General features: G+C 40.6%; 1 protein-coding gene across 2 annotated transcripts in view; it reads left to right on the top strand.

The window, feature by feature from the left end:
* The window catches only part of LOC117424752 (DNA (cytosine-5)-methyltransferase 3B-like), a 38,427-nt gene extending 13,883 nt beyond the window's left edge, over positions 1–24,544 (top strand). For both annotated transcript variants that reach the window (XM_058991033.1, XM_058991034.1), the window contains exons 3-22: positions 5,458–5,611; positions 6,050–6,147; positions 7,730–7,879; positions 8,770–8,916; positions 12,322–12,480; positions 13,250–13,357; positions 14,366–14,501; positions 14,703–14,825; positions 15,451–15,495; positions 15,783–15,862; positions 16,154–16,266; positions 16,516–16,699; positions 16,809–16,893; positions 17,709–17,854; positions 18,730–18,820; positions 18,914–19,062; positions 19,458–19,543; positions 19,930–19,999; positions 20,684–20,802; positions 21,040–24,544. In XM_058991033.1, coding sequence (XP_058847016.1) covers positions 5,458–5,611; positions 6,050–6,147; positions 7,730–7,879; positions 8,770–8,916; positions 12,322–12,480; positions 13,250–13,357; positions 14,366–14,501; positions 14,703–14,825; positions 15,451–15,495; positions 15,783–15,862; positions 16,154–16,266; positions 16,516–16,699; positions 16,809–16,893; positions 17,709–17,854; positions 18,730–18,820; positions 18,914–19,062; positions 19,458–19,543; positions 19,930–19,999; positions 20,684–20,802; positions 21,040–21,181 — 2,385 coding nt within the window. In that variant the 3' untranslated portion in view covers positions 21,182–24,544. The remainder of the gene's footprint in view (positions 1–5,457; positions 5,612–6,049; positions 6,148–7,729; positions 7,880–8,769; positions 8,917–12,321; positions 12,481–13,249; positions 13,358–14,365; positions 14,502–14,702; positions 14,826–15,450; positions 15,496–15,782; positions 15,863–16,153; positions 16,267–16,515; positions 16,700–16,808; positions 16,894–17,708; positions 17,855–18,729; positions 18,821–18,913; positions 19,063–19,457; positions 19,544–19,929; positions 20,000–20,683; positions 20,803–21,039) is intronic.
* Positions 24,545–26,133: the final 1,589 nt, after the last annotated feature.

The raw sequence follows: 26,133 nt of genomic DNA, 5'->3' as shown, positions 1-26,133 counted from the left end.
GGGGAGATGCACTGGCTTCCCATCAGCAGGGCTGCACTGTCCACTGGCTATAATGTGAGCACAGTGGGGAGAGACTGGTGGCGGGGGTGGGGTTTGAACTCCTTGCCTTTGCAATGCACAGGGCAAAGGGGCCATCTCAAACTATCTGTCAGCCTGTCAGTCTCTCGGGCCGATTTCAAATAGTCTTTTAGCTGGAGTGCAATTAAAAGTTGCTGTAATTAACAAGGCAAATGCAGAGCAGTTATTATTTTCATTCAGTGAACAAATCATTAATCAGTGTGGCCTGTTCTTGGCATTTTAAATCACTAACCGTACTGTTCTAATTGAACCCAAATAAATACTGCTCTACTTTGGCCCCGAGGATTGCTTGAAGTTGCATGAAACTGCGGGAGAAGCAGGTACTTACACATCTTCATGGAATGGAAGCAGTAAGAAAAGGGCCACTTGAACAGTTGCCTAGGAACTCTTTGTCATTAAACCTGCAGTGCCGTCGTACCCATTCTTCCACTGAGTCTCATCAATCAGGGTTTCATCTTCAGCATATGAAGGCTCAAGGCTGTAAAGACAGTGTGTCTAAACAGTAAGCTCTCCCACTCAGTTCTTCAAGGCTTACTGATCACACTGCAGATTGTTTCTTTTGTATTTTTTTTTCCACTGTATTTTTTCTGAAGCATGGATTCTTCCAAACCCAGAGCGCAGAAACTCTGCACAATTAAAACAACCAATCACAAAAGGACTGATTTATTCTGCCTGTAAATGTAGTACTTCTGTAGGGAGAGGTAAGGAAATGGTGCTCCCAGGGTGTACTGCCTCTGGACATGTGTAGATTAATCATTTGTGAAGACTGCTGTTCATGAACACTAAATTACAGGTGTCGAAACCTGGACCTTTGCCACATTTCGAGGAAGGGATACTGTCACAGTGTTTATGTTTTTGAGTCACATGGGAATGCGAGGTAATGACTGAATTAAACATCCATTTGTTCAAGGTTCTGCAAGTTCAATTCTCTTTAGACTTGGTATCTAATTAGTACAATCACATCCACCTTTCCCAAGTGATGTTTTTACACTCAGGGTTCCAGATTCACCACGTCATGCATGATTTTGTACTCTGTCAGAACATGCCAGCTAATACTGAAATACAAGTTAATGCAAATGTAGCATGCCAATCCTTTTGATGTTACCCCTCTCCATTGAAAAGAGTTTGCGGAGATGGAAATAAGACTCCTATTGCATAGCAGTTTGATCCATTCCTGGTTTTAACATGTTTTTAATAATAAGACACACATTTGTCACCTATACACTGTGGCAAAATCAAGCTTGTATTAAAACCTGGAATTGATTAAACTTCTGTGCAACAGGAGTCTTCTTTCCATCCCTTCGGATGAGACGTAAAACCGAGGTCCTATTGTAAGTGACAGCAGCAGCAATTGTTGATGCATAGTTCACCTTCTCTGTAAGTTGCTTTGGATAAATGCGTCTGCTAAATGACTAATTCATAAATAATAAGATCCCTGAGTTTGAGGTCCCAGGGATGTGAGTGGAGCAATTGGGAGCATGTTTATTTTCTAAAGAAATATAAAGCTATTATATTATGTATGAGTCTTTCCAGGTGCCCTTTTCTTGCAGTGATCAGTGGTTCATTTCTCTGTGGTGTAATAGACATGTTCTGAGGGTTATCAGTGGGATTCCACCTTAAGGAAGAGCGTTCTCAAGTCAGTCAGGCCTGCCGCACTCTCACATAAATAATAATAATAATGATGCACAGCACCCCCTCCCCCCCAGGCAGAGGAATAACAGTGTGGGCTGTGTACCTGACTGTGTACCACTGAAAAACAACAACACACTGATCACCTGCATGAATTCAAATCAGAAAAGGGGTTTACTTGCTTACCTTGTATGTCAAGGGCTTTCGTATACAGTAGCTTAGTGCTGCACCAACTGATGATTCGAGTATTCGGATTGAGCTCTATAGAAATCAGGTGCTGGCAATCTGGTGAGGGTCATTGGTCTTCTTGATTGGGTTAATTTTACCATTCAAGGTGAAACAAATGAAGAAACAGCTGCGTGGATTTGTGATGATTGCAGCTTTTCTTCGACTCTGCAGAGAACAGCAGTCCACACAAGTGCAAGCAGCTGTTTCACTTGGAACGGTAATTTAGCCCAATGAACACCAGTGACTCTCACCTGTGGAATGGAGTAATCGCTTCGTGCAGCACTACCAGGTATCTTATAAAATATAACAGCTGCAAGAAGCAGCAGTGCCGTGATGTCGTAATGATAATACTAGACAAAAAAAAATAAAAAATTCCAAGAGCTGCTGAAAACCAAAGCCATCCTGTGAAATGGGTTTACGTTGTGCTTCATATGGCACGCAGGAGAGATACACTATGGGATGTATCTTAGTGCAGCATCCGATCAGTCAAGGACACTAAATGGAATGTTTCAGACGGCGGAGGGGCTCCTGACAACACAATGGGCTGCATTGTTCCTCCTGTGGGGGGGTCATGGGCTGTTAGTGAGGCCATGGCTGTGGTCATCCCTATGTCTTCCCCTTCCCAGGTACATGGCAAAATACTTCTATAGATAGCAAAGAATAAGATCCTCATCAAAACACAACACTAGAGGAATGCTTTTTACCTTCTAAATGTGCATCATTGTGTACTTGGGAAGGAGGATATTCAGAGAGGAGGATATTGCAGCAGCACACCCCTAGGGTATAATCAGTTGTGTAGTTTTTGAGTTACAATAGGTGCTGGTCAGCCCCAAATGCACTAGTCTGAACACATGCCTCTCAAGCAGTGTGTTGCAGTGCAGTCCTTTCTGAGTGTAGGTCTGTTCCCAGCCGGTTGTCGTCAGCCTTTGATAAGGAATCAGTTGTGAAATGAGATGACCTGTTTGTGGGGAAGGGTCACCCTCCTGATTCTGCAGCTCACCAGAGCCCTCCCTCAACCCCTCCGCTTCACAGGTCCTTCCCTCAATCCTTCTCCCACTGCCCCCCTCCATTTCTCACAGTCTCACCCTTCCCTGCCTCCTCTCCCTTCCCCATCCCCAGCCCCCAGCCTCATTGATTCAGAATGAATAAGAGGGGCAGGCAGACAATTGCCTTGCTTTCTTTATTATCCCCTTGTGTGTTTCTAAAAGGCTGCTCTTTCACATTAGGGATTGGCCTAAATCTCTTTTAAAACAGAGTTGCCAAAGATCCAGAGTCACTAAGCTTTTCTTTCAGTGTAAAATCCATCTATTTTTAATGATTAAAATAAAAAAGATTTGTAGTTTCCACCAATGTTAAGTTTCTAGCATTGTTTTGTCACACCTTGTGTTGTTGTTGAAGCCCAGATTAATTTGGTTAAAACTATAGTTACCCTTTTAGACAATATGATTAAATATGACTAACTCAGGTTAGCCACCTGTGATCCATACAGCTCACAACTAGCCCTGCACGTCTGCTGTCCAAGGGCCTTGTTTAGCTTCTTTCACTGCTTGCTTAGAAATCATTCACCTAGGATGTATCCCAGCCTGGGATGAAGCATCACATTTCAAGAAGGGGTCCTGCTTCTAAACTGCTTCTTAGCTGAGGCCGGGGAGGTTAAGTGACATGGCCAATGTCTCGGTTTCCGCTGCCCCAAATCCTACCCTTCATGAGCAAGCTGTTCCAATGACTGTGCTCTCCTCCCACTGCACGCAAGCAGGATTCATTCAGTAACCAGAATGAGCAGAGTGGTCTAGAATGCCTTATTGTTCCTAACCCTACCCTGTGCTTGCAGCCTCACAGCGTGGCTTGTTAAGGACCTAGCTGTGCCCGAACAGCAGTGCTGTACAGGAGAGGATTACCACAGGGGGCCTGCCTATCACTATGAGCTTTCCAGGCTGTAAAAAACATGAGCATTATTTAAATGCAGGCTTTATGCTTTCCGCAGGCTGAGGACTTTGTAAGGAAGAACAATGTTCCTGGCAGGGGGGAGGGGGGAGGATAACAGCTTGCAGAGAGGAGGGGGGAGGGAGGGAAGAATGAGTTAGCAATCAGATACAATTGATTGCATGTAAAAAATAATACATTTGCCAGTAATAAAAAAGTAAAAGAGTTATAATAAAAAAAATGAAATACTATGCCTTGTTCTCATTCCTAGCAGATATAAATCAAGTTTCAGTCCAGATACTACAATACAAGAAGGGGTGCAGCTGTTTCGCTGTGGAGTCTAACCAGAGAGCAGTTGAGCCGCAGGGTTCGCATTCATTTGGTTCTTAAACCTGTCCAGTCTTGGTCTTAATTTCAACAGTCAAGAGAGAAATCCACATGGTTCCACCACATGTGAAGGTCATACGGTCATGGCTGAGTGAGGCCATGTCATATCCTGTATCTCTATAATCCTTTGAGTGATAACATCCACTATTTAACAAGATACCAGGCATTTAGCACAACATTATAGCATCTGTAGCAATTGTTTAGGCAGTAAACGAATGCATGCCTGCATTATAAAACACGTTTCTGCAACCTGTGCAAATCCTCAATGTGGTTGCCCTATTTTACCATCTAGTTTAATACCATCTAGTTTTACATTTCAAAATGAGTGCCGTTTCAGTTACTTTTTACCTTTTGCAATCACATTTACAGCAACTTATTCAACTGCATTTTCAGTTCGAGTAAGGGTTAGGGTTAAGTACATCACATGAATTCAGAAGTAAATTGGGTGCATTAAATTAAGGTTTTGTTCTTCTGCACCCCAGCCGTTTGTGACTTCACACAGATCACACACAGTACAGTAAAACAGTACAGTACAAGAACATCTGCTCACACAACGACTTCTAGGTCAAACAGTTCTTCCTACAGCTTTCTAACAACGACCAATTAGGATGATGAGGATCCTATGTCTGTCTGTGTATTGGTTGCTGTTGGGAAGTGGGGTCTGTTATAACTACAATCACTGTAATAGCTGAAAGATCTGACATTGCATAAACTGAAACAAACGAGTAAAAAGAAGGACTGTACCGCCAGCATAAAAAATAAGACAGGACATGTCCTTTCCATTTACACAGCTGGAATTCCAAAGAGCATGACTGGAATCTGGGAGACTTTTCAGAGTCACCCCATTAGTAAACAGCGTTGCCACAAGATCATGTATATAGACCTTATTGATTCATATCTGCTGCTTTTGCATTGTTGGAATTTAGAGATGCAATCAATGCATTAACACCTGGCTTCAGGAGCGTGGCAGCTGTTGACTGTACAAGTGGAAGCAGTTCTTTCTGGAACATTAGGCAATGTTTTAAGCAGAAAGTAGAAAAAAAAAAGTTTTCAGTCATGCCTTTATCAGCTTATTAGCGGAAGATCAAGTGTCTGCGAGAAAACGTGACTGGAACCTCATGATAGACTCCATGTAAGGAGCACTGCGATAGAGAAGAACAGGAAAGGTAATGAAATGACATGCATTAACTATTCATCATGTTCTATGTGCAGGCTGTTGTGAATGGGGGTGCATCCATGGACAGTTTGTCTGAAAGCAGCACTGACCCCAAGATCACTAACGGACACCATGGAAACAGCCCCCTTTCAGCAGGAGAGCCCCCCTCCCCAGCGAGCCCTAAACTGAACGGGGGCGCGGTCACACCAGGTACAGCAGTGAAAGCCATTCATTTGGGCCCAAGATTGCATTTATATTTATTAAATATTGAAGGGAATTTTAGGTGTATGCAAGAGTGGACTGCTGCTTATTAATATTTAGTGGATGCATCACTATATCTATACATTACCCTTTATGTTTTTCATAATACATTTGTGTTCATTTTAGGCATTTACTACAGTTTGCTATGGCTTTGACCATGCTTTACAATATCTCTCTGATCTTTACCCTGCTTGTCAATGCTTTGCCATACTTGCACTATACTTTACTATACTTTTACTTTGCTATTACCAGGGTAAACTTTGACAATGGGAGGTACGTTGAGCAGTATGTAAGCACCCAAACTTTTAACGCAGTCCGTGCTGTGCCACATTGTTCGTTGATTTCATAATGCTATCTATTTGATATATTTGTTCCGTTCCCTTGTAGAAGTTAGCCTTACAAACAAGCCTCCCAGCTGTAAGAAGAGAAGCAGGAGAAACTCTGACCTGGAGGACAAGACCTTGTGGGATTCCTCCTACAATGGGGTAAAGTCCACACTCAGTTTCATACTCATCATGTTACAGAGTGAGTAAATGTAACAGGCTGCGTTGTGTGATGCACTGCTGTCCCCTGTCAATGAGATGAGATGAGGTTAAGAACTGTTAAAGCCCAGCTCTTTTGCATTGTGGTTGAGATACTCGCTTGCATGGTTGAGATGCTCGCTTGCATGTGTGGGGGCCCCAGTTGGCAGCCCTGTTACATTGGTGCCGTGACCCGGATCTCATAGATTGCCTGCAGCCGATCGGCAAGGTTAAAGGGGGGAAGCATGTACACCAATCTCACGATACTATACACATCACAATATGCAGGTCACGATATGATATGTGTCACAGTATATGTGATTGTCCTGATTAGCTGCTTGTAATAAGATCAAAATGGGAATTTTATGATGGACCATTTTGCTAAAAGACATAAATTAAATGAGATAGGAGAGTATGTATTCATACCAACTATAAAACATACTTATTCTATATTTAGGAACCATTTGGTGATCTATAATGAGCAAAGTTGTGCTTTTGGTCTTATATCACAATATTAACAATACATAAGAACATAAGAAAGTTTACAAACGAGAGGAGGCCATTCGGCCCATCTTGCACGTTTGGTCGTTAGTAGCTTATTGATCCCAGAATCTCATCAAGCAGCTTCTTGAAGGATCCCAGGGTGTCAGCTTCAACAACATTACTGGGGAGTTGGTTCCAGACCCTCACAATTCTCTGTGTAAAAAAGTGCCTCCTATTTTCTGTTCTAAATGCCCCTTTATCTAATCTCCATTTGTGACCCCTGGTCCTTGTTTCTTTTTTCAGGTCGAAAAAGTCCCCTGGGTCGATATTGTCAATACCTTTTAGAATTTTGAATTTTGTTCAAGACTGAACAGATTCAATTCTTTTAGCCTGTCTGCCTATGACATGCCTTTTAAACCCGGAATAACTCTTTCTAAAGCAGCAATATCCTTTTTGTAGCGAGGTGTCCAGAAGAACACAGTATTCTAGATGAGGTCTTACTAATGCATTGTAAAGTTTTAACATTACTTCCCTTATTGGTCTGTAGTTACCTGGTTCGGTTTTGTCTGTCTTTTTGTGGATCGGTATTATGTTTGCAATTCTCCAGTCTGTCGGTACAACCCCTGTCTCAAGAAACTATTGCATGATCTTGGTTAGCGGTTTGTAAATAACTTCTTTTCTTTGAGTACTATTGGGAGGATCTCATATTACAATACAATTCATCATGTAAAAAAATCACGATTCATTGATACCCAATAATTGTTACACCCCTACTATTTGTCAACATTAGAGACACAAAAAGAGATACTGCCTGTACAAGACTATGGTAATGCAATAGCAGAAGGAAGCAAGTACTTTCAAATAACAATTTGATTTGCCATTTTTAGTTTTGGAGAGTCTGTGGGCCTATTTATATCTAGACAAACTCTGTCACCTTTTTTCTGCTTTTTGTGAAGCCAAGCTCATTTTAGAGAGCATCTTTTTAATAGTTCAGGGTAAAGGGATTCCTTAAAGGAATGGCAAAGTCAAACATCTTCCTGACGGTTTGTGTTTGTTGTCCTAGGCAAAATTGCAGAGAATGGCTGGCCGGGAGACAACTCTCCGACAGAGACCCCCTCAGCGGACAATATTCCAGGCCGGACTCACCCCTTGCAGCAAGGCACGAAGCAGCACAAGCAGCCCCAAACCAAAACTGGATCTCAACAGCTGTGTGGTACGTAGAGCACAGCACACCAGGCTATACTAGGAGATCATACAGAGAGGGAGAAAAGGATTGGTGGCTGAAGTGATCAGCTCCAGCACAGTACCTAGGGCTTACTCAGTGATGTTGCTTGGCATACAAGCGTTCGGTGTAAAGTGGAGCTATGTGTCTAGTGTCTAGTGGTAAGGGTTAGGTTGATAACACAAAGCTCCCACACCAAATCCGAATCCAGATTGTGAATTATTAATGCATTCTTTTATTTATTTTGGATTACTTTAAAATAATGATGCACTTACTTTTTCCTACAAGGAAGAGGGGATTTCCGTCCATGCCTGTACTTTGCACATTCTTTTTAAAGGATAGGAAAACAAAATGTAATTTAGATCTGAAGGCTGACGTGGGAAAATCCCATGGCAAACAGAGCCAAGTAACTTTGGTGCAGCGTTGAGTGAGCGTAACCAGGAACACAGCTGTCTCCTGTAATTCTCTCAAATTCAAGCTCCTGATTGGTTTAATATCTGTTAGTCGGTGAAATATTAATGTGTCTAAATGACACAAGATATTCTGGAATGCGGTTTAAAGTGTGCGTGTTTGTCAAAGGTGCGAGGCTGGAGCCTACCCACAATGGAGCAGGTGCATGGTAAAAGTGGGCACGCCTAGGACTGCACAAACATGTAGTTAGTCAGACAATTTGATTTTTATATATATATAATGTAATGACCATGCAAACAGTCCATGTTGGTAAGCCTCATCCTACACTCTCAGGAGTGGGGTTGTAACCTATAAGGTACAGCGTCTTTCTGGCACTTGAAACGGCTGCCTGTCGTTTCAATAATATACTCATGAAGACATTCATTCATGTTTGATTATTTGAGGTGAAGGCTGTTTTCTTTGTTTCACAGGTGCAGAATGGGCCCCTCTACAGCCCTGTGAGCCCCCATGTCCCTCCAGCCCCTACCCTAGAGCTGATGGAACAGGATTCCAAAGACTCGGCGCAGAGCAGCTCCACGTCCACCTCCCAGGACACAGGGACCCCCCCCGAATACAAGGTAGAGCCACCCGGGCTGCTCCTCGCCAATGCCGTTCACCAGCTTCGTCTTTTACTTCATCTTTTTCTTTCCATGGATTCACATCTCTCCACTTCCACCAATCGCCACCTTTCTTCACTTACCCCATGGCCAACCACAGGGGGTCTGTTGTCTCATCTCAAACCACCTGGGTTTGTGGCCACATGTTCATCATCAAGTAAATACCATTCATTACAAATTCTCTTGGTCCAAAACGACTGAAATTCAGGAACCCATCCTTGTAGGGAGAGACTGTAATTGTAAAGGATGCATTTTCTACTTTTTAATATTAAACCTGGGTGGCTGAGTGGGCATGTCTTGCCTAGGACTGGGACTAGGTTTGAATCCCCTCAGCGTTCTGTGAAGAGAATTGAATTCTGGTTGTGTTAGTGTGGCTCTCAGTGAACCATCGTCCAAATAAAAGATGCATACCATGATCATACGCAGTAAAAGCATAGGAAAACATGGTAAATCTCATAGTGTAATGCATTGTCTAAGCTGTATTCAAAATTGATAACATTTCTTTGAAGTTATTATACAACCAATGCTCTTAAATATTTGAATATCTGTACAACAGTAAATACTAAATTGCAGAATAAAAACAAAAAACAGGCACGTGAAATTGCCCATTTTTGTAGCAGAAGATCGTTAGCAAAAATATTTCCAATCTTTGATGCAGCTGGTGTGTTTTCCGTGGAAGACAGTTTAAAGAAATCATTTACGGGAAGTAAACTAAACCATCTGTCAGGTTCCTAAAAGATCAGTAAAGCAAACGGCTGCTGAATTTTTTTAAGTGCTAAAAAAAGATGTAAAGTTACACTATTCATTCAGAAATGGGAACTTTCACAGGGAACTAGATATTACACGCATATCCCCTCTAAGGCTAAAATGTGCGCATTTTTCAGAATAACTGGCAACAGCCTTCGCACTCAGTTTACTTGCTTTCGCAAGTTATTATCTTAAATATCAACCTTAAATCATGACTCCAGCATCTCGAGGTAATCATTTTGAGAGCGTTGTTGTAACGCATTAACATAAGCATGTTTGCGTCTGTCTTGCAGCTGATTCTCTGATTTCTCTGTAAAAATGCACGTCACATTCCTGTACAGGGCGGGCGAAGCAGGCGTCTGGCGATTCTGCCTCTATGGAGAGTGCTGCTCGGTGCTGCTAATGGACTTTGCTGTTTTGAACTAGTCGTATAATTGAATGCTAACATAAATGAAACTCACAATGCTCATAATCTGACGGTTTTTGTTTTATTTCCCTTTTTTTAAAAAAAAACGACCATTTCAGAAATATTATCATCTCAAGCAATTTTGAAACGGGCTAAAAATGTGTGGTAAAAATGTAATCAGAATATTAATTTAGCGTTGAAAATGCACAATTAAACGTATCATATAGTAACTGAAGAAGATTTTTTTTGCAAGTTGAGTTTATTCATCATGTGACTTCACGCACGCGTCTCTGTTGAAACTTAACAAGGCAGCTGCACCAACGAAGAAAAAAAAATGCAGTGTTTCAGTGAAAGAAAAATCTGATTATATGAGTTTTGCTGTCATTCCATTGATCATGCAGAAGTCAATACCATTCAAAGATCACATTGCCAGCAGTGGTGTAGTGAACCCAGAAAAAAGCTCTGGTATTTTTTTTTCAATAGGCAGAACCTTGACTTAAGAGTTAACTTAAGAATCTTGAATGTTTTTTTTGTTTTTTGTTTTTTTATGAAAACTACTGTGCTCAGGTGGGGCTTTCCTGGAGTAAGTAAGCCAAATTAATTGTGAGTTTAATTATTGTTGAGTTTATTTCTGTACATGCTTCCTGCCTTTAATAACGCTATAATTATTAGCGATGAAGAAATTAGCTCAAAGCTATTTTTCTAGCATACATTCAATGGAAATGTATCACTTTCCTGTGGGGATGAAGTCACTACACTACACACCGTTTGTTTCGTAAAGACATTCTGTCTGAAGACACATCTCTTGTTATTTGCTAAATTTAACAAGGCAGAATCAGCAAAGAAACAATTGGGAGGATGAATTCTGCATTAAAGAGGCGCCATTTTCAATTACAATCAGGTCATACACAACACTGAACTTGTGTAGAGAAACAAGTCAGTTAACAGTATGCCTTTTTATCAGTGTTTCATATTTTATCCTGTTTATTGTAATGCCAGTAAAGCTTCATGTGTGCAATACTGATATTGCTGACTGTTACTAAACTGTTTAATATTTTTGTATTGTTATTGTAATGCCAGCAATAGGATAAACAGGCCTTTTCAAAACACCTTCATTTGTAGACTGAACTACAGTGTTAGTGGAAGACTAAATATGATTCTCACAACAGTGCTGGACCTTTGTTTTCTGAACTCTTGTAATATAATTCTCCGGTTTTCCTGCTTATTTTAATTCCAGCAATGAGCCGAGTGATGTCTATAAACATTATGAGAGGTCTGAAGTGTCTTCAGCTGCTTTACTTACAGCAACAACAGTCTTATTGAAAATCTTTAATAAAAATAAAGAATTGTGGTAATATTTATTAATTTACTTATTTTAACTATCAACATTATATTTATGTTCAAATGCCATGTTTAATTATTAATACGTTGATAAAAAGTGGGGGGAAAAACAACTGGACATTTTTAAAAAACAGAATTTGCTTTTCCCAAAAATAGAAGATTAGTAGCCCTAAAGATGGTTACAATTAAAGGCAGTGCAGGCGCCAGTGTTTTATACAGTAGTATAAAGCAATTATATGCAGGCTACCAGTTAAGCACGCAGTCTATATCTATGATAACAACTGACAGGGCTGCATTTATGATAAGATCTCAGACAGGCTTCATAAAGGTAAATGTGCGCTTCATAAAAATTCTAGATTTATTTTATATAGATAAATCGAAGGATGATTCAGAATCCGAGGCAGAGCCACAATAAATGTCTTGTTTAAATTTAAAGCAAATTGTATAATTGTTGAGATACTTATGTTGGAATATTGTTTCAAAATTGTATAATGCAACAAAAATAATATATTAAAAGAGTTAATGCGTGGCCGAAGGTTTTTCACTGATAATTTAACCTTTCTCAATCAAAACGGCAAGTTTCTCAATATCTAAAAAGCTGAGAGGGAGCGCTGATTACACAGCAATGTATACATTTCACAGAAATCTTGAAGTATGAGACAACCTTGAAAGAAATACAGCCTTATGCAGAGTATGAAATACAAATTATCACAGACAAAAAAAAAATCTCCCAGCTGTACGTGTGACTGCTGCTGCTTCGGTCTGCGCCAGACACGCTGCCTTCAGCTGTGATGACCTTATATTGAAAAAGCTTGACTGCTTGAATACAGCTCTGCAGGTGTGAAGATTCTCTCCCTGCTTGCCTCTTCCAGGATAATAAAGGCTTTGGGATCGGGGAGCTGGTGTGGGGGAAGATCAAGGGCTTCTCCTGGTGGCCGGGGATTGTGGTGTCCTGGCAGATAACGGGAAAACGACAGGCCTCTCTAGGAATGAGGTGGTTGCAGTGGTTTGGGGATGGCAAGTTCTCCGAGGTGAGCCGAGTTTAGGCAGTGCGTGTTTGAGTTGCCAGCTAGATGGCATTAGGGGTTTGTGGCAATGTGCCCCGCCCCTGTGTACATGTGTGTGATAAGTGTTGTATGTTGCGTGTGTTAATGTTGGTGTATAGTCATTGGTACACGGGATATAAACGGGTCTGTGTTTCACGTGTATTTAAAAAGTGTAGATTTGTATTTAGGCACGAGGAGAGCACAAATCACTTCACGTGCTGGTTAAATGTAATATGTGAGCACGGGGTTGCACGTAATGAATTCACGTGCTGGGATTCAAGTGAATAATTAATTAGTAATTGAATCCCAGCACAACAGTATATATAGAGACACGTAGCACTCAGTCGGGGTTGGGTGTTCGAGAGTGGAGAACGGGAGAGAGAGAAGGAGAAAGAAAAGCAAAATAAAACGTAAAGTGTTTGTTCTCACCGTGTTTGTTTGTCTCCGTGCACCGTTTGTTAAGTGTTAGTTCGTTTTGTTTGTCTGTTTATTTTGGCTACAAGTGCCGTGTCCTGTTTTGTGTTCTGTTCAAACCTTTTATTTTCTGTGCTGTTTTATTAAATGCTGAGTGAAACCATTCGCTCAGCTCCACCAAGTCTGTCTGTTTATTTCCTGCATCTGGTCTGACGCCACCCACTCCGGCCGTCTTTGTGACAGGGTTACATGCTGAATGACATTCACAATGAATGATTGTTGGCAGACGAGGCTTCATCCAGAAGTGTGCTGATCCAAAGTGTGCCCCGCTGTCTTCCAGGTTTCAGCAGACAAGCTGGATTCGTTCATGGCCTTCCCCAAGTACTTCACCCAAGCTTCATACAACAAGCTAGCCTCATACCGGAGAGCTGTCTATCAAGCACTTGAGGTAAAACAACAGCTCTCGAAATCTTTACAATGTATAGAGGCATGGCATCACAACAGACTCTCTCTGACGTTATTGGCAGTACGCCCGCTGTTCAATAAGCGAGTGGTTCATTTCTCTTTCCAAAGGTGTTACAGAACACATATCTCAGGAATATATTTAAAAACATAACCCTGCTATTTTTCTTCAAATATGCACTGCTTGGTTTTCTGTTCATGACAGAATTCTCTTTCCCCTGGACAGCACTCCCAAGTTAAATTTGAGAAATGGATTCCCTAATTGATTTATTAATAAAACTATTTAAACACTCTGGATTAGGCTGATAAATGTACTGCTGCGATACAGATAACACAGGGTACAGCAAAGGTAAAGAAATACATTTATTTAAACACTGTAGTGTGTTCTGTAACACTTCAATGATTTCTTCTGGCTGATAGAAACAAAATTTACCCTGAGGGTAAAATGATGGGCTGCGTTCAGTAGTGTTCTGTTCAGTCTCTTGAAATGTTCAGGTTTGGGATGCAGTGTCATCTAGTGGTTTAATCCAGAGGACTCATGACTCTAGTGGTAAATGTAGTGTAATTATCTGCTTTTATAAACTTGCAAAACCAACACCTTCCAGAACATTTTGTCATCCCAGAGACAATTTCATTGGAAGTGCTAATGGCAAAATGGCCAGACCAACAACCCCTTACGTATGGGGCTTATCTGAAAATGTTATTGAAGTGAACCAAAAAAGGAAAATGAAACTTGATTATCTAAATAGGAAACTCGGAGGAACTCATTGAATGAGGCACATTTCTAGACTAACGAACCGCACAATAAAATGTGAGAAATTGGCTGTGGTTAAATCAAGCTGAAATCAAAATAGTAAGCACTCCTGTTGAAAAAGCTGAAACCTGTGTGAGGAAATAAGAATGCTTGCTCTTATACATCTTGCACCTGATTAGCAGTGATAGTGGAGCGTCGGTGCTCAATCTGTAGTGACTGTGAGCCTGTGTGTCTGTGCAGATGGCAGCTGACCGGTCCGAGAAGATATTTCCCCCTTGTGAAACAGACAACCCTGATGACCTGGTCAAGACCATGCTGGAGTGGGCTAACGGAGGGTTCGAGCCCAAAGGGTCTGAGGGACTTAAACCTAAAGGAGGTGAATATCCCTGGCAAGAGAAATCTGTGTGTATGTCACACTTTCTCTTACAGTTTTTGCTCTTCAGGACATCCAATTGTGATCAAACTTGGTACGGGCATTCCTTAGCACAAGTTCTAGGTAATGCTTATGGACGATGTGGTTGTGCTCATGAAGTCTCTCAGATTATTATTTTATACGCTTGTTTCTGTTGTTCTTCAGAGAACGGGTCCCTCAATCACCATGTTCTTGAGGTCAGCGTCCTAGAGTATTACCCCCCGGTCAAGAAGCAGAAAACCAACCTGTACAAAAGCAAGGTGGGGATTGAGGAACATTACAGTCGAGGTAAGCACTGAATCGTCAGTCGTGTTCTTTATTCATTCTCTGCTGAATCTGCTAGCGGTGTGCTGATAATCACAGTCATACTCATCATTGCCTGTAAGAGGTATTTACTGGCCTCGGTACAGCAGTAAAAATGTCAGTGCCCCGGGTGAGGGAATTTGCTTCCATCAGGCTTTTAAACCTCAGGGAAGGACAGATTTTCTTGTTTTGAAATCAACACACCAATGAATGGATTTATTTAATTCCTGCCGCTAAATACTTCTTAGCACAGTCCTAGTATCTACACATGATTGTGCCACAAATATCTTAAAAAATGTATCCAAATACAGGTAATGAGGATATATATTTTATGATTTAAACACTGATTAAAAAAAAAGTTGTGTTTTCTCCTGGGGTAATTTATCAACCCAGCTTTACAACATACAATAAAAATACTTCTACTTTCAGTCAAATTAGGTCTGCAAAAAAAACAAGCTTATACATGTTAGGGTGTCTGTATTAAGATCTGCCACTAATAAGACCTTTCAAATAGACCCCATTGTGTTGTACACTGCTGTGAATTGAAGAACTGGTGAAATACATTGATTTTACTGGTTTTTAAAGTTTTTGTTTTTCATTTTTATTCCAGAACAAATGGTCCATGAAGTTTTGAAGAATAACAGAAGTATAGAAGGTAATGGTGAACCTTTTTATCTTGTGGAAAACATTTGGTCTGCAAACCTTGTAATGCCTAAGCACTGTACTTTAACCCTTTAGGTTATTGCTGTGGATATTTATATGTCTTCATTATAAATATTTCAGCATGTCACAGACCATCCTTAAATATCCCTCTTTAATACTATAACAAGACTGGCTGTGTTTTCTGCTGCACTGCGGGTGCTGAGTCTGTCCCTGTTAGTGAGATGAGATAGAAAACTGTTGAATAAATGTAGATATGTGTGTATATCTTAATTTTTCTAGAATTCTGCCTGTCTTGTGGGAAAACGAGAGTGGTGACTTTTCATCCGCTTTTTGAAGGAGGCCTTTGCCAAACATGCAAGGTAGGACAAAATCTTGCTGGTAGTCTTTAGAGAAACGGACAATGTGGGGCAGACTGTGAGAGTTTCCTTTACTAGTGTGCACAGCTTCAGAAGTGCTAAAGCACTGCTCTTCAGTAGGTGGTAGGACACAGTCAGATTTCCTCTGAGCAGGACAGCCTCGGTGTGAATGTACAGCTATGGCCAAACGTTTTGCATCACCTAAAGAATTAACCAATTTTGCTTCATAAAGTCGAGTGAAACCTGCTGACTGATGTTACGTTTGATACAGAATGGTCTCCACTCTCTCTACAGGATATCTATCTAGAAATCTCCTACATGTATGATGATGACGGGTACCAGTCATACTGCACTGTGTGCTGTGGAGGACGGGAAGTGTTGCTCTGTGGCAATGCCAACTGCTGTAGGTGAGTTTATCGCTGTCTTCGTGCTTTCTGTTCATGTTCCCATATGTTCCCCTACACTTTTAACTAGATGTTTCCCCAGTGGCTCACATAGCATAGAGTGGGCTCACGTGAGCGTGGTTTGAATCCCTAACAATAACTGCAACAAATCTTAATTGTAGCCCTCTTTGAATGCTGTGCTGCATGTCCAAACTCCCGAACTGTACCTGGATGATGATGTCAGTCTCTCCCTTCCCCCCCCGTCCTGCACAGGTGTTTCTGTGTCGACTGTCTAGATATCCTAGTGGGCCCCGGGGCCTCAGAGAATGCCAAGGTGCTGGACCCGTGGCGATGCTACATGTGCCAGCCTGCCCAACAGTATGGTGCCCTCAGACAGAGACATGACTGGAGCATCAAGCTGCAGGAGTTCTTCGTCAACGACAACGGGCAGGAATTTGTAAGTGTGAAAAAAAAAAAATTCTCAAAGCGTTTCAATTTAAAAGTGAAGTAAACGCTTTGCAGTAAGTATGCCCTGTGTTGTTTGAACTGTTCTAACTGTTTTGCAGGAAAGCCCGAAAATGTACACTGCAGTTCCTGCAGAGCAGCGAAGGCCAGTAAGAGTGTTGTCACTGTTTGATGGTATTGCCACTGGTGAGTGATGGGAACGTCAAGATGTAATGTGTCTGTTCAATAGAATAAGCAATGACTGTGAGAGGCAGTGTAACAGGTGACAGGAAGTGAATTATAATACTGAGGGGACCTGCTTGAGATTTTTTTTATGTGTTCCCATCAGATCCCAGAGAACGAATGACAGCAATTAAACATGTATTGGATAGCAGACACATGGCCTTATAAGTTGCAGTCAGTTAGATAGCCAGAATAAATGTGTTATGTACTCGAGAGAGAGATAGGGAGATATCAGTTTGTGATACATATTGGGTTAATTTCCATTGTGAGTGTTTACATTTTCAGTATGGATGATGGGGAATTAAAAGAAAACAAGAAATTCTATGTAATTCAAACATCAATTTGTTACATAGTACAGGGAGAGAAATACTGGCTCCATATGCTGTAGAGGTGCTGGGATGGAAATAAGACTCCTATTGAATAGCAGTGTCACCCATTCCAGGTTATACTAAGAGCTCAGTGAGCCACAGTGTATCGGTAACAAGCTCAAGTGTGTCTTACTATAATACCAAAACCAGGAATGGATTCAACCACTATGAAATGGGAATCTCATTTCCATTCCTGCAATGTAAAATATTTCAATATAAAGATGTACTATAGAGTACACAGCGATAGCACTCCAGTAGGTATTATATTAAAATAACTTCATTACATTAAAGCCCTTGGTGATGTTCAAAGTATTAGTGAGGCAGGACACACCTTGTAGTCCGTGCATTAGGACCCTGAACACTGGGTTGTTTTCCTTTATTCATTTGCCGTTCTGTTTTTTTTTTTTGCAGGGTATTTAGTTTTAAAGGATCTTGGCTTTAAGGTTGACCAGTACATCGCCTCTGAGGTCTGTGAAGACTCAATTTCAGTGGGAGTGGTCCGACATGAAGGAAACATTCAATATGTGCACGATGTGAGGAACATAACAAGGAAGCAAGTACGTGGAGCAGGTTCATTAAACACCATCTCTGTGTCTTATTAAAGCCTTTTCATTTGACGTTTGCCTGAAGGTAAAAAGCTAACTGAGGGACCCCTAATGTCATCATTTTTCCTGAGTGTTCACATTACAATCGGACATCAGTTAGGAATTAAAAAAAAAAATTCTGAAGTCAGTGTCTGCTGGCAAATCAAGCCTCCTGTATCCTTTGTACTGCAGTGTATCTTCTCATGTTTAATTGCTTAATTGATCTCATTAGAAAATCTCCAGCATCTGCCGTCATCTCTTTTTGAGACTTTCTGGCATCCATGTGCCTGTTAAGCCCTATTAAAGGTGTATTTGTCCCCTCTGGAGTCTTCTTTGTGAATCTTGGAGGACCTTCCTTTGTTCCACACTGAACCCCACAGGGAGTCGGGGGGGCTTCCCCTAAGGCAGTTGCTCGCTAATGTCCTTTATTGATATGAGACCAGCTGTACCGTACTGGCAGACGTCCCAGGTTTTCTGTTTTCTGTTCCTAGGGGGCGATGCTTAGTTCACATCTTAGCGGCGTGAACCTGTCTGGGTGGGCTCAGTACACAGGCGAATCCATTCTGCGAAATTGCTGTGATCTAATGCCTTACTGAGCTACCCTGCCAATTTCACTGGCTCGTCTCCAAGTAAGGTTGCGTCAGCCTAGTGCCTATCAATATTACTCCATATAGCATAAACATTCCCCTACAGCTAAAAACTCAATTGAATTGGCATGATCATTTGAGATGTTTTTTTCTATTGAGTAATATGGTTTTGGAGAAACCCTGATCAGCTGGTTTTTGTGTGTCTTGTTTTGTGTTTTTGTGTTGTCCCTGTGTTGATGCCGTGTTACCCCTGTATTGCAGCTTGAAGAGTGGGGTCCTTTTGATCTGGTGATCGGAGGAAGCCCTTGTAATGACCTCTCAATAGTAAACCCAGCTAGAAAGGGTCTGTACGGTAAGAACACTCTCCCTTTAAAGTGCTAGAAATTACAATTGTCTCTCCAAGTTTTGAGAACCAAAAAAAAAACATGCATCTGCTTTGCTTCAGAGGGCACAGGAAGGCTGTTCTTTGAGTTTTACCGCTTGCTGAATGCTGCTAAACCGAAAGAAGGAGACGACAGGCCATTCTTCTGGTTGTTCGAGAACGTGGTGGCCATGGGGGTCAACGATAAAAGGGACATTTCTCGTTTTCTGGAGGTAAGACTTGCTAGACAGCCTCCACTTCCTGTGACATTGTCTAAAGGAATGTAGTGGCATGTTTCATTTTTGTGTGTAATGTTTTTTTTTTGTTGTTAGATAAACCTCACTATTTCTCAAATTGTGAACCAGTATTTCTGGGAAAAAGCTAATTTTCTGCGAATAATTAAACTGTAGCAGTATAAACCTAGCAGAAACAACGTAGTTGTAGGAAGCCCAAGTCCAGTTATTCCTGTGGGGTAGTTTATTGCTTGTCTTCCATAATCAGTGACCTGACAGCACTTCTGAATGTACTACAGTGTTTCAGCTCCACCTTCTAACAGGTTGGGTTACCCAGTGCTGTGTGAGACTGTTAAGACACGAACTAACTTGACTGCTCTGCTTGTGTTTTACAGTGCAACCCGGTAATGATTAATGCCATTGAGGTGTCAGCCGCACACAGAGCTCGATACTTCTGGGGCAACCTTCCTGGAATGAACAGGTACGCGTTACCAAGCCTGTGAACCTTTTTTTATCAGCGATCCATTCCTTTCAATTCATGTTCCTACATGCTTGTAATCTTTATTGATCTATAATGAGCAAAGTTTTGCTCTTGCAATACTAATGATACTTCTGTTACGATACGACACATCGTGTAAAGAAAGTATCGCTATTCATGGATACACGCTACACCTCTATTATATACTGCCAATTAGTGTTGAGTAAAAGTGCATTTGAACCTGTGCATGTTCTTTCTGTATTACAAGAAGAGTGCAGGATTTAGAGGTGTAAATATGGGTCACATCTACTGTGTATATGAAATGCCAGGATAGCGACTGCAGGTAAACCCTCACTATTACCTCTAAACTATGCTGTGTCCCTCTACAGGCCCTTGTGTGCTTCAGGCATGGACAAGCTTCAGCTTCAGGACTGCCTAGAGCATGGGAGGATAGCAAAGGTAATTCTGCGCAGGATCATCACACACACTTTCTTTTAGAAAACAGAATCCACAGCAGCAACATAAGCTGGGTTATTTCTGCAAACAGCTGTGTAACAAAGTAAAATAGTCCAAAATAAAGGAATGACAAAGCTGTGTATAGGGTGTTGTTTATTGTATAAGAGATTAAGCAGTGCATTCACTATGTTATCTTTTGTCCAGTCCTGCAGCAGCCACATTTTGCTGTTCAGTATATTTTTGGGGTCACAATCCTGTTAAAGTATAATGAACTTGATGGGTACTTCTGTGGTGAGTCTGGCATAGTTTGGCGTGATTCTTCAGTCTGCAGCTGGTAAAAGCCCCGCCTTGCTCTACAAGCTATTTACAAAGAATCGGGATTTTCTGCTAATACAGTGCTTCCAAGGCAGCTGTCTTTTCAGGACCAGAACAATGAGACTGCTGTACTGTAATCAGAGTGCAGATTAGGTTCCACCAACCAACACCTGCATCTAGAGCCAGGAGCAAATCAGGGGAAACTAACACCACACCAGGAGACTAAATATACATTCAGTTACAAAAAATAACATTGACAGGACTGGGCTAGGTTTCTTGGCTACTGTGGTTAATGTTGGCAGTGCTGCTGCAGACTTGTGAATGGTGCGCAGGAATTACCGGAACCTGTTCTTGTGTTTTTCTCTTCTCCAGTTCGGAAAGGTGCGTACCATCACGACGCGGTCCAACTCCATCAAGCAGGGCAAAGACCAGCATTTCCCTGTCTTGATGAACGGAAAGGAAGACATCCTGTGGTGCACGGAGCTGGAAAGGTAAAGCATACTGTACAGCGCTAGAGATGAAACGTGGCTCCGATTGTTCACGGTGAGCTGTTACTTACAGGAGGGTGTTGGTATCAGACAGCATGTGCTGCCGAGATTAGAAATCATGATGTAAAAATAGCTGAGCTACAAGCCATACTCGAGCTGGGCCCATAGCTGAAACCCAGACGCCGTTTCTAGACCATTCTCATTCTCATCTTTGCTTCTGTCTCTTTTTGAACTCTGCAGGATCTTTGGCTTTCCGGTGCACTACACTGACTTATCCAACATGGGCCGGGGCGCGCGACAGAAGCTGCTGGGCCGATCCTGGAGTGTCCCGGTCATCCGACACCTCTTTGCTCCTCTTAAGGACTACTTCGCTTGTGAATAGAGACCAATGAGCCTGTTTTTTTTTTTTTTTAAGATTGTCTACTTGTTCATCATTCAAGTGTTTTTAGGAAGAAGAAAACATTACTGGTCCTTTTAGACATTATAGTTCTGTATTGCTAACAAAATATATATAGTTTATTGAGGGTAGTGGAATAAGATAATAAAGGGATGTGGAAATTGATCTAATATCTCACAGTGTATATTCGTACCTCAGAACGTTATGCTGCTTTTAAATTTAATCTGCAACAAGATAATTCAATTGTTCAATTGGCAACAGAGAGCTAAAGATAGAAAATGAATCTGCACCGAAAGGAGAAAGAGATATTCTGGTCATTTGCACATCCCTGGCTGATAGCTGACTTCTTACATGATTACTTAAGATTACAGACAAGAGGATAGGTGCCGACTTACTCCAGTTAACATCCTGTTCTGCCAGCTAAAAAAATCATTTTGGCTTGTTTAAAGGTACTGCCTACACCTTGGATTACATCCAAATCTGACATAGACTATCCTACAAAGCAGACTGGTTCCTAAACCCCTAGGTCTTTGTCAAAAATCTTCTCTGTGACTCGTTTTGGGTTATAACAGCCAGGAGGTGAAATTGTACATTTGGAACAGTTATCTTATAATGCAGTGTTGCTACCTGCATGTCAACTTTTGTATTTGAATACAGTTAATATACAAACACATGGAGGTTCTGAAAAATCTAACCCCAACAGATGATTTGCAGATGTGACAAAACATTGCATTGCACCGCTGCTTCTGCAGAGCACTGATACATCCGACTTCCTTAAAACAGAAAATAGTTTCCCAGCGGGCAATGGGAGGGGTGAGATGAGTGTATTGAACTGGGGTTGTGTTTCAAGGTAATGAAAACAACTTTCTTTACCTTTCTGCTCAGTGTCTGTGTCAGTTATGGAACCTCTTGAGCTTCCCTCATGTGTTTCAGTTTTGTAATGGTTATTATATTGACAGTGCAAGTGATTGATTCACAGTAAGGTGAGCTCTTCAGGCCTGGATTATTATAGCACCACTCTATGTCTTAATACTTAGTGATTTTAATGTCATTCAAGCACTAAGTCTGCTTGAGGCAGCTTGAATATCAGTATATTCTATATTAACAATGTGTCTGCAGAAACTCTGTATTCTCAGGTGATCACAAACAGTCCGAAAATTTAGACACTCCTTCACCATCATGTTAAACTACAAAATCCTGCCTGTATTCATATAAAACTAAGTGGAGTTATTTTAAACAAATGCCCAAGTGTTTTGTCAACCAGGCAAGGATCTAGTAGAGTCACATGTTAACAGCATGCATTCAGTCAATGTGAAAGTGTCTTGAAATTGCCTCATGTGGTACCATAGAAAACACGTCTGTCATTTGATTCCAAATACATAGCAATTAACCGTGGCCAAGATGTTTAGAGTAATGCCCCAAGTGGCAGTCAGAAAACACAGACTGGACGGATTAATCACCTTTGTCATAATGTGAAACAGATTGCTTTAAAACTCAGACAATCGGATAATGTAAATATAGAGGATACATACTCTCAAGGATGCCATATGTTTTTGTTTGGAAGCACAACCATGTAGTTTGAATGTGAATAATGCCAAACAAACCTCATGTTTTTAGGTGGAACCGGCCAAAATGTTATGCATGCTTAATTTTTTTTAAATGTAACGTATTGCAATATTAACATTTAACCCATTTAAGCTAAACAAGGGTTTTTCTTCAAATGAGAATTTAAAAAAATTGAACCAGTATTTAAAAACCACAACCCAGCATTAAGTTACTGGGTGGTCCAGTAAGTGACACACTTTTTTTATCTTTGGGATCTTGTTATCAGTTAGGCAGTACATGCATTTCTTAATATGCAAATAAATCCATTTGCCACCTCATGGCTTTAGCCATTGTATTCGAGCACCTACTGCATGGAACAGCACACTACATTGAAACTGTCTGTGTGGTATATTTAAAATAACTGATGTGCAAAAAAAAAACAACTCATTTTTATAATACTGTATAGGGCTAAGATGTTAATAATGGGTGCTAATGTTAACAAATCAAGAAAATAACAGTGCAAACTTTGCACTGGAGTGTGATTTGGTTTATTCAATAAAGGACTGCCAGAGATGCCTGTTTCCTAAGAGCTGTAACTTCCTGCCATTCAGTGCCTTAAACACATTTGAACTAAAACATGTTTGTACTGTATTGAAAATGTTTACAAGTTGGTGTTTCCCTTTTAAGAGCAGCCGTGGTGGTGAAGGAGAAACTCATATCAGCATATCAACAATCGCTATCCCTTTATTACTGTTTTCTCATGCAGCAAGCTTGAGCCAGCGCTGTGTTTGCTTTTATTATAGTATAGGGCTCTCTATATACCCTGCTGTTAGTTAATCTAGCTTAAAACATGTAAGTACTGTATACAGCGCTGTTAAGAAAGGTTTTCTGTAACATGAAAAAGAAAGACACTGGTTTATAAGATTTCTGAACATTTAACACTGAGGTAACGATTGGGAATATTTTAGAGAACAAACTCAATTCATACACAGCCATCACATAGTGTGTAGTTAATGGGGTTTGTATAGAAACTTTTAAATTGGCTGGTGGTTGACCATGCTTTTTAGCAGACAAATGTGCTTGGCGTGGTTCATGGTGTAATATACCCACCTCGTATAGTGCAGTTGACCAGGTGTCTTTTATTTGAAAACCAAATTCCAGGTGAATTTTATTTTTTCTTTCAAAGCAATAAATACTATTGCATTTGTAGTTTTATTTTCTAAGTGGGTTTAGGGCATTTTACTCTTATTGGTGCTAATTGTTATAATACAAATACTCCTACTTTATAGACCTGTATTTTTATATACATGTGCGTATACTGTAATATTTTCAATAGGTACCTGGGTTGCATTCATAACAATGCTTCGCAAGTTTTTAGTAAGGTTTGTAATACCATAGTTTAGATTAAACTAGTATTTTTGTACGTTATGTTTTTATACCATTCCAAACTTGAGAAACAGAATGTAAAGGCATTCTAAAAATGTTTTGTATCATTATTGTGTGATTCTGATATTTAGCTGTACTTCCAATGGCTTGGTTTATCAATCCTGGTAGTGGAATTCAAGTAGTCTCCTGTTTTATTCTAAGAATGAAACATTTTGAAGTTAAACACTTCTTCAACAGCCTGTTGTGAGCATTATTGTATTGTTTTTATAATGTTTGTACTTCTGTATATTTTTATATATATATACTGCATATGTTGCAGTACCCCACTGTGCTATATCGGCTTGATAGCCTGTCCATGTAAAATCTTTAATGATTTAAATTGTCTAACCCTGCAAAAATAAAACTGATTTAACTTGACTCTCAGCATTCAGTCATTTTGATTATAATGTACTTTATTAAACAGTACAGTGTGTGGATGACCTTTTTTTTTTGAGAAAGTTGGTGGAACTGACCCATACAGCTCCATTCATTGTTTGGGCTTCTTTGTGTGTTGAATACTGTTCAGCCACAATCTTCTGTCTTAAAAAAAAGATGTCTGGTGACAAACTGGTCTCTTATGCTTCATTTCACCTCAGCGATGAGAAATTCTGTCCACCCTTTTAATGCCTTTCTTTAACCATCATTAAGCCAAGACGTTGCCCAGAGAGGGGTGCCACCTGTCCCTGTTTTCCCTGGATCGTCCCGATCTGGAGGGAAGGTGTCCCAGGAACTCAACATGCCTTCCCAGGACACTAAATGCCAGGACCATAAACTGAGTACAAGCAAAATAAATCAGGATACAATAATACTGCAATCGACGCACACTATCAATTGGTTGTCAATACTATAGCAGTAATATTATCAACGCTTCCTATTGGACCCGTTGTTTTGTACCACAGAGATGGCAACCCGATGCCCAGATTATATGAATTCGGAAGTGAAACAGTACCCTGGAGATGCAAACAGAGCTTTCTTTAACTGGTGCAGATACTTGAGGTTGCCATCCTCTCAACCCAGTAGTCCCACCTCCTCAGAGGTCGTAGGTTGTAAAACACAGCTCACTAAAACTCACTTAACAAGGTGTAGCAAGTCATTATCAACCCAGGAGATGTTAGCTTCATTAGTGACCACGGCTTCAAGTGTGAAAAGACCTACTGCAGTGCAGACTAACATGAGCTCCTGCAGGAAATTCGGAAGGCAGATTATTGGCATGCACATTGACATTGAGTTCTGCCGTGCATATTGACTGCACAACACTCTCCTTCCAAATAAACCACGTGGGTTGTTTATTTATCATGTGCTGTACCCTAATTACGTTATGTATTCTACCTGTTTAGCAGATTATATCATGCATTATATTTATTATGCACATCTTTCATGTTTATGTTCCTCAAACACCCTGCTACAGATCAAACTGTTATTTTGTATTGACGACTTTAATATTCCGATTTACTGAACAGAAGTGACACTCAGTAATACGTATGTAGCTATGCTATTTTTATAACGAGGCAGCAATTCCAGCAAAAAAAAAAAAAAAACATTTATTCGCTTAGTGCTGCAGCTCGAACAGAATCAAAACCTTGGCCGTTGTAATTTAAATGAAAAAAAAACTGTAAAATATACAGCTGCATATTTATAGATTACAGACCGCCACGACTGGTTGGTTGACATGTATACCAATAAACACATCATGTCGGATGCGGAGGGAAATGGCGGCTGAGAGCGCTAGCCTGAGACATGTGATTAACAGGGGACACAAAATGGAGCAGACGGAAGTGCAATGCACTTGGCTAATCTTGAAATTGGGAGCCGTAATGATGATTATTATTAATAATAATAATAATAATGGCGAGGGCATTAATAAGATCATGTTATTACAACAAAAACGTATTGAAGGTGCATATCAAATGACTTCAAAACGGATATTACGTTACTTAAGTACCGGTATTTGTTTACGAAACGTACAA

The sequence above is a fragment of the Acipenser ruthenus genome, chromosome 18, assembly GCF_902713425.1.
Source record: "Acipenser ruthenus chromosome 18, fAciRut3.2 maternal haplotype, whole genome shotgun sequence".
Classification (NCBI taxonomy): domain Eukaryota; kingdom Metazoa; phylum Chordata; class Actinopteri; order Acipenseriformes; family Acipenseridae; genus Acipenser; species Acipenser ruthenus.
The sequence above is the reverse complement of the archived record's forward strand: the minus strand, read 5'-3'. Positions and strand labels throughout refer to the sequence as shown.